Source organism: Nothoprocta perdicaria, unplaced genomic scaffold, assembly GCF_003342845.1.
Source record: "Nothoprocta perdicaria isolate Ctin4 unplaced genomic scaffold, notPer1 scaffold_267, whole genome shotgun sequence".
NCBI lineage: Eukaryota > Metazoa > Chordata > Aves > Tinamiformes > Tinamidae > Nothoprocta > Nothoprocta perdicaria.
Window position 1 is genome coordinate 377,964 of NW_020455496.1, and position 17,284 is coordinate 395,247.

General features: G+C 41.6%; 1 protein-coding gene across 3 annotated transcripts in view; it reads right to left on the reverse strand.

Annotated features, from left to right (window-relative positions):
* Positions 1 to 17,284, reverse strand: part of VEGFC (vascular endothelial growth factor C) — an 83,800-nt gene that overhangs the window by 46,337 nt on the left and 20,179 nt on the right. Inside the window, exon 1 of one of the 3 annotated variants that reach the window (XM_026040801.1) lies at positions 16,842 to 16,973. The exons of the other annotated variants lie outside the window; for them this stretch is intronic. Coding sequence (XP_025896586.1) covers positions 16,842 to 16,973 — 132 coding nt within the window. Of the gene's footprint in view, positions 1 to 16,841; positions 16,974 to 17,284 lie in introns of those variants that run through there. 3 annotated transcript variants of the gene reach the window in all.

Genomic DNA, 17,284 nt, shown 5'->3' on the forward strand with positions numbered 1-17,284 from the left:
AGAGATCTGATTTGATAGAGAATAACTGCATTCGGGTTATATGCGATAATGTCGTAAGTAATTCCCTCATGTTCTCACTCTAGCGCAGACCTGATCACACCATTTCAAAATGCAAAGAAGATTAGACAAGGCTTAGAGAAGGATAAAAAGAACAGGCCATAATACCAAACTATGTCCATATGATGGAGAGCTGTAAAGCGAGGCAGCTGCAAAACTACACACATGAATAATACATAGCTTCTCACAAAATAAGATCTAGGTGAAAACCAAGGGAAAAATGAAACATTTGGTTCAAAATGGAGGAAAAAAAATTTTGAATCCCTCTTTACCCCATACACATAAAACTGAACTTTGTACCACCTGCACCATGGAGCTCAAACCTACTACCAAGCAACAAAAGTCCATAAGAAAGAAATTTGACAAGCTTTGGGAGAGGAGCATATCACTGGATAATAGTCCTGTTAAAAAAAAGAATAAATAAAAAAAATCACACACAAACTGTTATCCATTCAGTTTGATCTTACATTACAAAACCAGAAGGGATTTTTTTTTGTATGCTATGTAGCAGAGGTAGCATAACAGTTAACAAAGGAAGTATTTCTGCAACTGTAAAATACATACTATATATATATTTATATATGTGTGTGTTTGCTTATTACTCTCCCTATCTTTATAAGCTGCCATTTTATAGGCCACATAAAACACTTTTGCAGTTTATTACCAAGGTCATTCAAACTAGCATGGTACAACATTTCAACTCTGCTTTAAGATAGAATTTCCAGCTTTACAAGAAGATAATTTCCCTAATGGTTTCCTCCTGCCAGTGCTTACTGCCAGGGGTAAATATGAAGCCTGACAAGGTCAGGATTATCATGCTGAAAGCGTTAGGACACTCCACTGGATGTAAAGCAAGTGCTTGAATTCATTCACTTCTGCTTTCTTCCCTAACAAATTTGAGCAGTCTTTCCTCATAATACTATGAATGGGGACTACAGTGCGTTGTATTCAGTGTTCTTCACTGATCATAATTGCTATTAACCAAAAATATTTTGCACATGTGTTCCTATTTATGGATATACTTTAAGCCAATTTTAGCTATAATACCTTAGTTTTTCCAGCTAAATAGCACACTGAAATCTTTTTATATGAACAGCATTTTTGTCACAAAACTTTAACTTCTCACTCTTCTCTAAATTTCAGTATAAAAAAGTATGTAAAATATTATTTTATTACTACAATATCAGATAATAAAACAGCCTCTCCTCTGGAGAGGATCAAACACACATATAGAAGCAAGAAAATGTCAGCCCTCCAAAAGAAAAAAGAAAAATCAACTAATCAAATAGAAAAACTCCAAAAGGTTACTACATTGTGCACTTTTATATTCTTTGGAAGGGAGCTGGAGCTATAGCTCCATATAGAGTGCTGTAATTCACTAACTGAACAAAATCAAGATGCAACAGCACACTTTTGCAAGCAATTTTACTACATTTGTTCTACTAGGACAGAGAACTACATTTTTTCCTACAAATCAAATAAGTATTTCACAAATGACAGTCCCCCCCATTTAAAGCACACAGTTATCTTTTGTTATATTTCAGAGTTTGGAGCAGATCTGAGGAAAGAACAAGGTGACTATGAAATACTTTGACTTAAGTGAAATGAATGAGAGAGAAGACTCAGAGGAAAAAAATATATTAAAAAAGGATGAAGATGGGGCAGGAGGAGGCAAGTGAAGGAGAAATCATTTTGCCATCTAAGTTCACATGGAGTGTAGGCAAATCTTTGTGGCAATGGCAGTGAATCAATTATGAGTCTACCTAAAGGTACACGTGTGAGCAATCACATTCAGTTATAGAAAGAACTATAGGAAGTTCAAATATAACCCAAAGCACAGCCCAGTTTTGACAGATCAAGGAATAAAGAACTGGAAAATTGTTGGAAAATGTCAGATGAATTAGAAGAAGGGCAGTAAGTCAAGCACTGCTATCTCATGCTTATCTTTATCAATTTTTGTGTTAGAGTGACAAGTGAGATAAGATACAATAAAATAATTAAGTCAGTGCCGCCGCCAAAGTTATCTCAACACCACCTACTCTCCAGCCACATCAGATAAAGTAGACACAGTGATCTGGCAGTACAGCCAGTCAGGAGGCTATCAGAAAAGCTTCTCTTCCATACATGAAGACACATTTTTGTCCTGAAGATGTATCTACTGTAATTAAAACCAGTTCTCCTTGTAATGCACATCTGTTGTGCTCCTCTATGCTACGTTTCAATTATATATTTCTATGAACATGCTGTCTTTATAGCTCGAAATCATCTATGAAATATTAATAAAGTTACATAGTGTTATACTAAGGATACCATATCACACACTTTTATCAAGATTGTAACATAAGTGACAACCAGACCGGAGAGTTGCTCCAAGCTTCTCCTCCAAGCTCACTAGAGAGTTTTGGAGACTGTAAAAATTGGCAGTTAACTAAACTTTTTGAAATGTCAGATTGAATCCTGCTAGTTATATTGAATTTTATGAAACAATTTCCTTTTTTTTTCCCTGTGATTCTATAGTGTCTAAAGTATTACTGAAAGATTATGAAAGATTATTTCATGAAAGGAAGAAGTGGTTTATTTCATGTACAGCAGAATTATTAAAAAAATATCAGCTCATACTTTTCAGTACAGTTTCTTATATATATATTTTTAAAAGATCCATACATGCATATGTGTGTGTGTACACACATACATGCAAAGGCAGAAACAACATCACTGTATTTTACACCTAAACTAAGTCTAAAGACCTAAATTAAGTAATAGTATCTGGATACAGAACAATACGTTAACATAAAAATATATGGTTTGAGGAAATTCCAGACTAAAATTATCCCTCCTCTAATTCCATACGATTAGCTATGAATAGGAATCAAGACAACAATAGTTGTATCAGATGCATTGATCTGATGCACAGTCTGTTAAAAAAAGTGTTTTAAAATCTATTTTAGGCTCTCTCAGAAAAAAAAAAAAAGTAATGTTACAGGGGGTTCCTATTAAGCCAGTTTCTGGCCACAGGACTCACGGGTTGCTGGAGCTGCAGGAATAGCTGCACAGAAGTTTCTCTCGTTCCTCTGCCTCTCCTTCACTGCTGCTTCTCTCTATCCCTTTCATTCTCTCCTTCAGCCACTTGCAGTTTATAACTCGGCACTGACTGACAAGATTTAAACAAAAATCCAGTACAGCATCTAATCTTTCAGTCTTGGTCTCAAATCAGAAGCTCTTCATATACTTAAGGAAAACCTCTGGCAAATTCTTGTTCAATAAAGCCAATACAGGGAAACAGCTCATGTAACTGAGCAGAGCTCCTCTAATTACGTGAAATATATGCACATACATACACATGTGCAATTATTTCATTTAACCTCCATGCCTACTTAAAAATTATAAATTCTGAAACTTAAAATCAAAAAATTGGAAACTGGCTGATGAGGTGGTCTCAATTCTCCCCTGGGTGTTCTCCTCTCTTTTCTAATTATAGGAGGAGTCCAGATAATTAGTTTAAATCAGCTACTTAAGTTTAAGCAGATCAAGAGAGCTGATTTAGCAGTTACCACAGAGACTCCCAAGCACTGCTGGCTCCTTCAAGATGTCTTCTGCTCTGGGGCTATTTTTTTTATGATATGTTGACAAAGCAAAAAGAAAACAGGTCACTACAGCAGAGGTAACAGTCCCACGCTTTTCTTATGGTATTATTGACAAGTACCCTATGCTAGGAAATGCCTCCAAAACAGGGAAATCCTCCATCCTGCCTACTCCCAGCTGTCGATTCCAGTCCTCATGCCACTTTTCCCTCACCCCCTTATGAGAACAAGCATTTGCAAAGACAAGACGCAAACTAACATTGAAAGACTGGTCCATCCAAGTCTGTCTCCACCGTAACTTCACCATCTTCCCACCAGCTGTTCGTTCAGATCACTTCCCTGATTCAAGTCTCCATGCAGGTCCATAATTCCCACTCCAGACACTGTATGGGGGACAAATAAGGCACCTGGGTGGCAGGAATGCAGTACCCAACTACACTGGTTTGAGCTGCTAATTTCAGCTGGAACTGGCAGAGTGAAATTTTCCGCTTACAAGATCCTGCTTCCACTTGTTTATTCAAAGATTTTGACAGACCTTAACTTGCAGCTCAACTTTCCACTGTCCTAAAGCCTGCTTTTTCTCCACTTTAGCAATACACAGCCTCCTCTTTCAAGATTTCTAGCATCTTAAACTGACAAGGAAGTATGACCTGGAATGATAGTAAAGAGAAACAGGAAATGCCTCAGGTGCATATTTTATCGTTTTCACCAACATCTTCCCAATTAATAAATTTTTAAATATTGCAGCCATGGAGACTTAGGCAGATGTCTCTGCTAAAACCCCCAGCTTTAAGCAATGATCAGTGTGGCCTGTTCCCATCGAAGCTGTGGAGCAGGAGAGCTCGAGTCCACAGCAGGCTCCAAGTGGCAGCTGTGACATCTCTCTCTCTTGTACTTACAGCGACTCCAAAGCAGACAGGTAAAAAATAGGAAGCTGAGTGTAAAGGAATAGAAGACAGAACGAGGTTCAAAGGGTCTGCCCTGATGAGGAAATTAAAAAATAAAAATAAAAAAAACAGGGGGGCAACAATTAAAGTGTAAGATAGGTAACGGCCGGAAGGGAAAGGGAGAGATCATGTGAAATCCTCATTTGAAGAAGAGGAGAGAGAAACACATACTGAAGAAAGCATTATGAAACTGGAAGGAGAAATACATTTAAAACACAGGATTTGCTCAAGAATACAGGCTTGAAGGACAGGCCTAAATCTACAGCTTCTGGCCCCCACAGTCTTTTATTTATTTATTTTTATTTAAAGATTGCTGTTCCTGGACATTTCCTACCTGTCCTGTCAGGGCCAGAGGGACAGGTTAAATAAATGAAGTGAAGCTGGTCAGGATGTGGGATGTTGGAGAGGAGCACGAGGGGAAAAGCAGAGCTCCTGGCACCGCCAGAACCAAGCACAGAGGTCTGTGCCCACTAGAAACACCATCCTCCATCATGTGCCCACGGCAGTTCCATGCCTGCATCCGTGGGCATCCTTGCTGATCTTTTCAACATCCCAGAAAATTACACTAGTCTGAAGAGTATTAAAAGTACATCACAGAAGAGACGATTCTAAATTCTGGCATTTTGTAACTTCTGAATGCTTGATTTTTACTCCCATAACAAACGGTAGTGCAGATTTTCACTTAATACCTGTTAATATTACAGTTATAGTGCTAGCCAATACTAGTACACAGGTAGAAGGGCTTATTCAGCAGTTCAGCAGATGCCGTGTTTTCACTATGTGCAGCAGTGATAGCAGTGCAGTAGTACTACTAACAATACCCAAATCTGAAATAAATGTTGTGACCAACCTCAACCTTGTTCCACACTAACTTAGATGGAAAAAAAAAAAAAGACCACACACACACCACCACACACACACACACACAGGGGGTTTCTTTAGTTTCATCATGCTACAAATTGTGTTTCTATTGCACAATACACACAATCAGAATGTGCTACAGCATCAGTTATGTAACAAGCGAGTTTAAAAGACACTGGTAATCGGTTTTTGTTGGTGGGGTGGGKGGGGGGGAATCAGAGCTGAATCATGTCTTCCTACGAGCATTTTTGCTGTATCTTTAGTTTTAGTCTGCCCATCATCGGGGAACTCAGCAACACACTTCAGGTACGTCTGAAAACAGGGGGACCTCCAAACAAACCTGTCATTGAACCCAGCCCATATGACTGCCCAAGAATTCATATGCCCAGGATGTAAAAATAAGTAAGTGTTCATTAATTTGAAAGTTTTAGGATATACTGTCTAGATCCCTAGTCTGTAAAGACTTCTATAGTTCAGGCCACTTTCAAACTGGAGAAGATCCATTGCGCCCAAGTTGTCCTACACAAAGTAGCTGTGAGTCTTTGAACTGTTGATGACATATTCAAAGGCCGACCAGACAAGTCCATGGACAGAAGATCCATTAACAGCTACTGGAAGGAAGAGGCAAGGATGTGTCCTTGGATAACCTTAATCCAACAGCAGAGAGTACAAGAGAAAAAAAGCTTCAGAGAGTGTCCAAGCTCCTATGTTCTCCCTATATCAGTTATCTGAAGAACACTATCACAGAAAAACACTAGTCTGACCTAGTAAGGCCTTTATTATATTCTCATGTTTCAGGCTAGGTTTGATGTGTATCAAAACTTTGTAACTACAGGCAAACTCCTAGCCAGTATGTATAGTCATATGCAACGCAGTTACATAATCACGATCTCACAAATACTGCTCTATAGTAACATCCTAATTTTAAAAGGATATAAGCAACCCCTACAATTTTACTGGCATATTTCACAGATTTCATTAAGAATACAGTATTTCATCTCTTAAAAGTCATTAAAGACATTTATAACTCATGGTCTATAACTCAGTAGATAGTCCCATTAAATCTCACTGCGCACATGTGGCAGGCAGAAAAACACATTCAGAGCATAATGAATACAGGTTAAATAACCACATATCATCTTGAAACGAGCCACTTGGAGCACAGCTGCTATGTGAATTTTGAGGAAGTTGTAATAATTTGAAGTGCCCTCCCCCCTCCAATTCCTCAATATTAATGTGGGCAGTTCTTTAAATGAGACATTTTAATCATACTCATGCCTGGCAGGTTACACACACTCTCCAAGGAAGCAACACTTTTCAGGTAAATAAGTGAAGAGTTATTAGCGAAGAGAGAATAAAATATCACTGTTTCCCTACGTGTATCGATGCTGTCCCACATCTGGAATACTGTGTGCAGTCCTGGCTCTCTCTCCTCGCTTTGCAATCTCAAAGAAAAGAACTACGAAAGGAATGAATTAGATTGATCAAACACAAATAACAGCTTCTTTACAAATATCCGGCTATATAAACTAAAGAACTGTAGCCCGGAAAAGAAGAGGTGAGAAGAACTCAATAAAACCTCACGGGGCATAAAAAGGAAAGGATTGGTACCCATGTTTTCCAGTAGAAAAGTGAAGGGAGGTTTAAAAGCTTCTCCGGATTCAAAAAGCACTTGGACAGTTCATATAAGAAAAGTCACCTGATGGCTATTAAATGAAGCAACCTCCACCCCTCCAGCTCCGACTCTCATTTAAGGCTCAGAAGTCCCCAGGTTGCTCTGCTGCCCATAGTCAAGACACATGTAGCGATTTTCCACTGTCAGTCAGGAAGAGGTTGTGAAGGAGATCCTGTCATGTGGCAGAGCCTTGGACGTTAAGGGCATAAATGAAAGGAAAAAGTGCAACCAGAAGTACCTGTGAGGTGGGGGAAGAGCCAGAAGTGGGGCTGCGTTCAGGTGCACAATCCCATGGTCACCCTCTCGCTACAAATCATGAACCAGCAGACCCTGTGAACACCCCTGCGCCTGCTCTTCTATGGATATTCCTACTTAACATAAAGATATTTTTGGAAATTTTATACAGGGCAAGTTAAGCCTTTGGTCTGACCAAGTTCAGCTTTTGTTCCACTCTTATCTTGCTTCCATATTCAAAACAAATATCATAAGCCTGCTAAACATGGAATAAAGTAGCTACTTAAAGGATTAAGGGAAAAACACAGATCTTCCTATTTGTCATGGGAAATCAGGATTTGAAAAACTAATTATTTCTCTGCAAACACTGGCTATACTAAGATATTCAAAGAGGTTGGCTGCTACAAAGAGCCTTTTAATGCTATTAATCCGGATTAATAACAGCTATTTAACCTAGGGCTTGTCCAAGGCTTGTTCTTCCCATTGCAGAGAGGGCAGAAAAAAAAGCCCAACCCAAACCAAAGCTGCTTAATTCTTCTTTCTTTTGAAGAATGGTCCTGTCCTCCAAAAATCCTTCACTGTTCCTTCCTCTGTTACCCCACCCACTTTCCACTGCAAGATCTGGGTTCAATGTACAGCTACCACCTTATTATCCGGGCACAGGTACTTAGGAGGAGAACGGAATCCAAACTCCTCTACAGCTCTTTGCTCCTTTCACTGGGTGGGTTTTTTTTGTTTGGTTGGTTTTTTTTTTTTACTAAAAGCAATTCTATCACTTGCTGGCCCAGTCACCCAAAGCGGGAGAGGAACAGTTCTCATCAGTTCTAACAGAGATCCTAATTTGTTTTGACAACTGGCAATCAGGGAGAAACAGACAGCTATTACTGGGCAAGAATTACAAAACATTTTTTCACTCAATTTCCACACCTTTTAGTTGTACAGGCTACATTTACAGAAGTGGTCTGGTCTCGAGAGACACAGCTAGCTTTATAACTCAGCTTGCCCTTTTTAAGGCAGCTTAATCTCAATTTGAGTTCAGACTGTTTACCAAATCCACTGCGGGTCCTCTCCTGAAGGCAAGTCCAAACCACGCTGCGTGCCCAGCGTTACTACAGAGAGGTGAGGGCTGCCAGGAGCGCCCGGCTGCTGCACTTAGCTGAGTGGCCAAGAGATCCCCCACCTTTCCCTAGCTGGGCATTCGACACAGCAAACTCTGGGTACACCCAGCAACACATGACAGGGGTAATTACGCAAACTCCAGCAAGCCAGGAGACCCTCAGAGAACCTGGAGTTGGGTTGCTTCTCTGTTGGCTCTTCCTACCTGACCCTTCAGATGAAACAAGCAAACTAAAAAAACCCTCTGTGAAGGGCCATGAAACTTCAGAATCAGGACAATATCTAAAATAGTCACGTCAGCAGAAGATTTAAAAGCTGTTCATGTTCTCCAAAAATGCACAACAAGATTCTTGGTATTTTTAAATGAAGCTGACACGTGGTTCTTCTCTAGCCAGCCAGAAACACGCCCAAGTGGAAAGGCAAAATAAGAGTCCATGGTTACCTTCCTTCCTGGAAAAACGCTTCGCTTTTAGTGAAGTTATCACAATTCAACAATAGAAGACTCATAATTATATAGAAAGATTATTTTGTTTCCTCCAAATCACAGAACGTTTAAATATCATGTAAAGGATTTAAAAAAAAAAAAAATCTGACTGCAAAAAGAAATTGAAATGTTGACAAAAGTGCCTTGACATACATGAGTAATATGAAATGTGAAGTGAACGGTCATGTTTGTAGCACAGCTGCACATGCCTCTTATGCAAGATTTGCTGGGGAGCGGTTGGAGAGGAAGTTGTAGGCTCTGCTTTAACTTGGAAACATCTGTCCATAGGAAGAGACAATCTTTACCAAGATACCAACTTACAAGTATTTCTCAGCCTCCTCGGGCAGTTAGTTACTGCACATGAACCGCAGGCAGCAGTTCTATGAAAGATGATACGTTTAGTACTCATCATGAAGCTTGGTACTAGGACATTTACAAGTAATTTGATGTCATATATTTTTCCTCTTCTGCATTATAATCAATAAGTACTGCCCCCTCCCAGCTTCCCACAAAAAAAAAAAATGTTATTTTCTAAATAAGAGAATGCAAACAGTTTATCATTAATACTGTATCAAATACTAAACTACCACATAGGACAAAATACAAATGCTTGCTTTGACTTACAGGGAAACCTCGCTTGGTGGTTATTATCCTCAACTCCAGCTGACAGGAGCAACAAAGTTGTCACATAGCTTGCAATATTTAATGGTTATTCATCAGCAGGAATGATAGATGAAGACTGTACTGAGTTGTTGAGGCAATTGGCAAAAATTTCAAAGAAATACTGGGAAATTAAAAAAAAAATCTACATGACATGCAAGTGAAGAGTTATAAAAAAAGAGAGAAATAAAGGAAGAAAGAAAAAAAGTTGCTCAAAAATATTTTCCCTTAGAGCTTTCTTCAGTTCTGAAGCTAGAAAAGCTTGTATATTGTGAACTCCTTTGAAATTTTTCATCCAGGTTAAGTTTCTTTATTTTGTATAAAGGACAACTTGAGACCACCTACACAGACAATTGCTGAAGCTCAACTTTCTTAGAGCATTTGTAAATTCAATTAAGTGCGAATCCCAGCGCACAGATCTCGCTCTTGATTTATTTGAGCTCCCTGAACAGCAGGGCAGGTTCACAACATTGTCCATTTGAGCTTGCTCAGGTGTCAGAGGGGCCCATGAAAGGCAGCTCAGGCACTCGGACTGTTCCATCAGCCGGAGTCCCATAAGATCATGATGCCAATTAGCAGAGCAGGATATAAAACTCCAAACATTTGCTACAGGTCATCTCTGACAACTACTAATTTTCCTTCGCATGACTCTTTATATGGATCCCATACTTGGAGGGTGATGAGCATTAGCCACCTATCCTGAAAGGGATGAATGGACTTTACTCAGAATTATAACACAACCCTCCAAAATTAACATTTGGCCTGGAAGTAATTAATACTTCAACCTCTACAACTGCTGCTATTTGTTTTTATAACGATAAGGTTTCTTGAGCACATTTCAGAGGTTACTTACCAGATGCATCCTTGTTAGCCAAACTGAGGAAAAAAACAGACAAACAAACAAACCAACCAACCCCCAAGTTTAACTGTCTAGGCAAACGTGAATGAGTAGCAGCTAAGGTGTAAAGTCTCATTTGGCTGGTTTTCCTCTTAGCTCTTTAAATATTTTTATTGCTGAGACAAGTATATTCTGGACAGCTGGAGCAGTCCACCTAAATACACTTGGACTCCTGAATTCTGTACTAGCAGAAAGCTGAAGGAAGACGAAGGAGGCTGAAAGACTGCAAGACTAGTTTTGCTTCTGCTGAACGATCTCCAACAGTTATCTAGTTTTTTCTGACATTCTTTATAACAAGCTCTGAAAGTTTTCACTCTGGTGGGTTGTGCGCACCAAGGGGGCTCACAATCACAAGGTCAACCACAATCAGAATCCCTAAAATTCTATACCCGAAAAGATGATTAATTGCCTCAGCAAATAAGTCCAGGAACCCAAACACAGCAGTCTCACACTGCTCATGGAAGGGCATTGTGTAGTCCCAATCCACAGGCTACGGTCATCTCCTTTTTACCCCCAAACTTTCCCAAAGCACTTTCCTCTACGTTTTTTTCTTCCTCTTAGAAAGTTCCATTCTTCTTGATTACTGTGCCAAATAGGAGCACCTTCACCAAATATTCACTTCACTGGCAACTGCAGTCTTCAAATACTTGTAAGGAATTACAGCCATCTTACATAAATCAGAGGAAATTTCAAAAGAAAAAGAAATAAAGAGCTAGAGAAATTAATTTGCAATGATTACAGTAAAGGAGTAAATCACTCATGGTTTAGCTATTTCCTAACTAAAACCTGAAATGCAGAAAAGAGGAAAAGTACAACAATACATAAACATTAAGTCATTGCAGAAGATCTTGATGATGGGCAAGCACAAAATAATTTCTTAATACTAGAAATACAAGTTGTCAAACTCATATAAAGTAAGAACTCAAACAACACGTCTCCCTTCCTTCTGAGCTATCATTTTATAATTTAAAATTCTGTTCACGAAGCCAAAAGGGCTTTTGAAGCAGAAGCCTGTATGTGCGGAGGAGAATTTGGTGGTATGTATGAGGTCAAAAAGCAGAGCGAAAAATAATTATCTACTATTAAAATTTAATACTTTTAACACAGTTGTACTTACTCTATTCACCAAAAATTCAAAACTTTATCAAACACTAAAAATCCTAAGCAACTTAAGACTTTGAAAGCACTTGCATCTTTCCAATAACCTTGCTTGGAATCTCTTACAATTCATTCAACAAATAGCTGTAGCACATTTTTCACATTAAACTAGGATATTAAACTTGATAGAATACCAGTCTGACTTCGTAAGGATTTCCTTTGTTCCAAGCATTTGGTTACAATGAATCACTGACCACATTCAGAAAAGCAGCAGCTGAACAAGGGGTTCTAGACAGACTTCCTCCTCCGGAGCCTGGGCATCAATGGGAGGCAACCATTACCATCACTGCAGCAGCTAAGACCTACTCCTGGGTTTATTATTACTCAAGTGAGCGGACACATCCTTGAAGGACATGCATGAGTCTAAAACATTTAAAACATGTATTTTTAAAGGGATGTTTATGCCAGTCTCTAAATAGTGCAGTTAGTTAAAATAATCCCCAAAGCTCTCCTAGGTCCTTCAGAAATGCAGCTATTTGTCAGCAGCAATCCTGAGAAATCCCCCCCAGACACACAAGTGCTTACACAAGCTACCCAGGAATGCACATACTTACACCAAGAGCTGCAAAGAGCCGTGAGCTCTCGGAGCTTAGGACTGTTACGCTGCTCACACAAATGGCTAGGCAAAGGTTAACAGCTTTGCTCGCAGAAGTATTACCTAATTTAGTCTCCATTATAGGTCTTATTACCTGTGTGCATCCAGTTGATACAAATCATTCCTCCAGAAAGACACGGCACGTGTGTTTCTGAAAAGAACATCTACACACGTAAAAGGGAAAGATGCAAGAGACAAAACTCAGTAATAGCTGAAAAGTAGTATTGACTGCAAAAGTAGTATTGACTGCAAGCACTGCTTGCTTACTGGAAATGAGGTTTGTGCTGGAGCACCATTGTTTTCTGGAGTGGGAAAGCTCACCTCACCTCTTAGCAGTGCACACGGCATGCAGACCCAGAGCAAGGCACAATTCCTGTGCTCGGAGATGGCCATTAAGCCGGGGGTTTAACAAAAAAATGCCATCAAGTTGGAACTCCCACTGCCCTCCTCCTCTCAAACTGGCAGCATTTAAAATCCATTAGCCATCAACAGGCAGCATTTTATTACATCAGAGATATATTAAAAAAAACCATAAGATGGCATCTAAGATAAACGGAGCTTCACAGCACGCATTTTCATGGCCAAAGGAAATGATGGCACAAAGACCATGCTGTACTTTACTGCTGTCTGCTTAAAAGACAAACCCACACAACTTCTATGGAAGCTCTTCATAGCAGAAAAATAACATTCCCAGGCTAATGCAAAACTAAAAATTCCTGCATATTTATAGCTTTAAACTTCTTGAGACATTGCGGAATAATTGACCAACCCAACTTTGACATGGGCTGGTACCCTTAAAGGCTTCACTGCAAACCTCTTAGTTGTGCTGCTAGCTTCTTTCCTGCCTTTGTTACCACAATACTATTGCCATTATTGTTACCATAATAACCTATTCCTGCTATTGTTACCATGTTGCCACTAAATCAGCCTCGGTACACCCTGCTGTCACACCTTCATTTCAATAGCCTAAAAATGTTAGTTCGTGCTCCTAGAGCCTGGACAATACCGCAGTTCATTTGGAAAATTTTAAGCAAACAAACTGAAAAGACTTGGAACTTTGGACCTCTTGGGTAGACAATATTCACTGCATGTACCCAGTTCAGCAACTATGTATAGAACAAGCTGGATGGTAAATCCATCATGAGAGTTTTTTAAATATTCAGACAGTATAGAAATTAAAGCTTCAAGTCATAGACATTACGTATATGCTCATCCTTCCTGACCAGATTTTCTATTTAACATTGTTACATTTATCTCTCCTGGGAAGAAAAGGAATGCTCCAAGTGTTTGGGAAAAGAAAACCTAAAGAACACATCGTGACATTTATGACAAACTCGGGTCAGTGCCTTAAATTAGCAGTTTTCTTCTCAGTGAATGGTAGTTACCATAGACTTGAGAGAATACCAGGCAATACCAAGAAGGCAAACAAGGGCATTCTGAAGCATAAATTGGTGATAGAATAAAGAAACACACACAACATTGATAACTTGAGGCAAACTCACCTCCTTGACAAGCATCACTACGAATCCACAGCATTTCCTCCAGCGCTAGAGACAAGACCTGCCCTTACGGCCTCATCAGACCAGAGCCATCGCGTTCAAGGCACTTGTGAAAGCCAAGAGCATCCAACCGCTCACTCCTCCAGCAGCTCTACACTGAATGTCTCAATCTTATCTTTTCAGCATCACTGATTTGCTACCTGGACTCCAGTCCAGATAGGCTTTTAGGCTCTAAATAGAGCACTTGAAAATAATATTAAGGAGAGAGAAGAAAAGAAAAACACAAGAAAGGCCTTTCTTCCTTTTCTTCTTGAGCCCCATGAATGGTTTTTTTTCAGGTTGAAGTATGCAACCCAGATCTACTACTGCAAAGCTGAGCAAGAAATCTTGTCTATCTTGACTATCTTCAATCTTGCCCCTTCAGTACTGCTCCCAGGAGCAGGTCTGATGCAAGGCTGTTGGCAACTGCTCTCTTCTCTTGCTGCAGCTCCTCCGCAGCTCCCCCAGTGGGAGGCTGGGGAGGGAGCACAGGGATGGGTCTGCTGCTCCCCAAGCATGGGGAGCCCAGGGAAACAGGGCCAGAATGCAACTATTCCACCTTAACTCCTGGGAGAGCCGCCAATAGGTCATCTCCTTCACAAGGCCACCCAAAGGATGAGGGAAGAGACAACCAGCAGCCAGTTGCAATTCCCTGGGTCTCTGCCACAATTGCACAAGCTGCAGCAGCCCAGCAGCCACTCTATCTCCGAGTGGCGGGCCAGGACCTGCAGGGATCACCGAATGCTCCGGGCACGTCTCCATGCCAGGCAGAGAGGCGCGAGCCTCCCGCATGACACAGGAAATCCCAAGGAGCTGATTTACAGGCAGGTTTCACTCCCATTCCGCTGGTCAGACAGTTCATCCCCAAACTATTAATTTGGGCCCTGTAATCTTATTAAATAATGAACTTTACCCTTAGGCTACTTAGGAGTGTCGGGAGAACTGGGCGCTCCTGCAGAAGCTGCAGCACCCACTTGCTGCACGTGCCCTCGCAAGAGCTATGTAGGAAGAGCTGCTACTACTGTTGAGGTATAGCAACTTAGCTGAGGTATTGCTAACTTGCTGCAAATCTTTAGGACAAGGCTAATTTCTAGCGCTTACCTGTTAAAAATAAATAATTAAGCACAGTCCCTCTCTTCTGCCTAGCTTTTTCTCCTAGGTTGGAAGATCTCCAACTTCATCCACATTTTTATAAATAAGTTCTAAAGCAGAAATTACTAAAGTACAAGTAAAGCTTTCCCCTAAAGTATAAGTGCACTTACACATCAGTTTAATAGACACCAGTATGGCATACATGGTGGAAGGTTAAAACAAGGAAACTATAACATCTACAAACATAAGAAAGAGTGTATTTTTCATTTGATTTAAGGAAGTTCAAGCAAATTACTTTTTTACTGACAGTATAATCACATTTTCCTTGAACTAATTACTTGCAGTTTACTTATTTAATCCTTCCTAATTACTCGAGGCATTCATCCTGGCATTCTCGCATCCCAGGGACAAATACGCACAATCTTCGCTCACTCAAACAGCTCCAGAAATAAAATCAACAGAGCACCTCGCCACTAAGCCTGCTCCGATGCCGAATCTCACACGACTACTCAGTGTTAGCCAGGCACAACAACATGTTTTTTGCCAGCATAATTACTTAGCAGGTTACCCACTCACTTCCCAGTCTCTTGGTCTTTTGTTTTTTTCTCCCTTCAGTTTAATTATGGTTCCCTTTTTTTTCAGGGAACACTTGTACTTGTCTATACTCCACTGGCAGCTCCTATAGACTTTGAGGTTTCTTTAAGAGCAGGGAAACAGTCTACAGGACATGCTTGGAAATGCACAGCATCACTCGGGAGAGCATCTTTCCCATCAGCTGTTCTAATCCTGTAGTTGGAGGGTACGAAGTTTGCACAGTGCTCCAGCTTGGATTCTTCCTACCTTTTCAGCACAAGCTGTTCTAAGGGTTTATAAGCCAAAAAAACAGTTTTACTCGGAAACCAACAGGCTGGAAAGAGTTATCGTCTACTAAGTTCTGCATTTTTATAAATAGCCTAGCGATAAGATAAAATGAGTGACAAGCTGGATTGGCACTGCGTTCCAATTTTTAAATATTTAGCTTTTCAGAACACTTGATGAACATTTGAGCATCTAAGCAATATAACTGTCACTTATAGCATTAAGGATATAAAATAAAAGCACTCGAGCTCTAACTGTAATATTTGAATCAGTATCCTCAGTAACCTTTTCTGATCAGAACATTATTTGGAAAGCATGAATTCTGTGGACTTCGTACGGTCTACGACAGCCTGGGTATCCCTCCCAAATCAGCAGAGCTCGCGCAGACTATCGGAACGCAAGCCTGACTCCCCACCTAACTACAGTAAAGTCTCCCAAACTTTTACACAGGAAAGCAAACAGCATTGGTGTAGCAGACTTACTCCATCGGCTAGATTAAGAATATCATTATAAATTAAAAAAAAAAAAAAAAAAGCCCTGCAGAATATCATCTGAACTTTTAACTCACACATTCTGTACTCTCCCGTGCCCCCATACTTCAGGGGATAATGAATGAGCTGGCTCACTATTGCTTTTGACAAGCTGCAAATCTTAAGAACATCTAAACGAGGGTCAGACTTGTTATAAAACTTGGACAGACCTTTGATGTCCAACAACGTCACATGCTTACATAAGTCCATGCTATGCATCCTTCCTATGCACCGGCGCGCTGGGAAGCGCAAAGCCGCCAAGTTCCCGGAACGCTGCTCGAGCTCTCGGCCGCGGAGCGAGAACCGCCGTGCGGCCGGGGCTGAGCACCGCGCCCCGCGCCGCGCTTCCAAAGCCCAGCGCCAAGCTACAGCGCCGGCCACCCTGTCACGGGGGCACACGGCGGCTTCCAGCGGGGCTGCACGGGGAGCTGGGGGCCAAGGGAAAGGGGCCACGGTCCCCGCCCGCTCCCGGGCACCCCGCGGCGGGACCCCGCGCAGGGACCGCCCGAGCCCGCGGCCGCCCATCAGGTGCCGCTGCCCGCGGGCCCCGCACGTACCTGCGCGTCCCCCGCGTCGGGCTCCTCCTCGTAGTAGCCCTGGCCGGACTCGAAGGCGTGGGCGGCGGGCGGCGGCCCCGGGAGCAGGGCGGCCAGGCAGCAGCCCAGCCACAGCACCCGCAGCAAGTGCATGGCGGGCGACGCTCCGGCGCGGCCTCCGCCGTGCTGCTCGCGGCCCCCCCTCCCGCCCGCCTTCCCTCCCCTCGCAATATCCAAGGCAGGGAAAAATCCGCGGGATGGACAAGGTGCCGGAGGAGCGGCGGCTTCGGGGCGCCCGCGCGGGAGCTCCCAACTTTCCCAGGCGCTTTGCAGATTCTCACCGAAGTTATCCCGAGCTTGCCAGGTAAAAAAACGGACCAGGAAACCGGACATCCGAGGCCGCGCTGCTCGGGAGCAGGGGAGGTGGGAAGCGCGGCGAGGAGGAGGAGGGAGGGGAGGGAGGG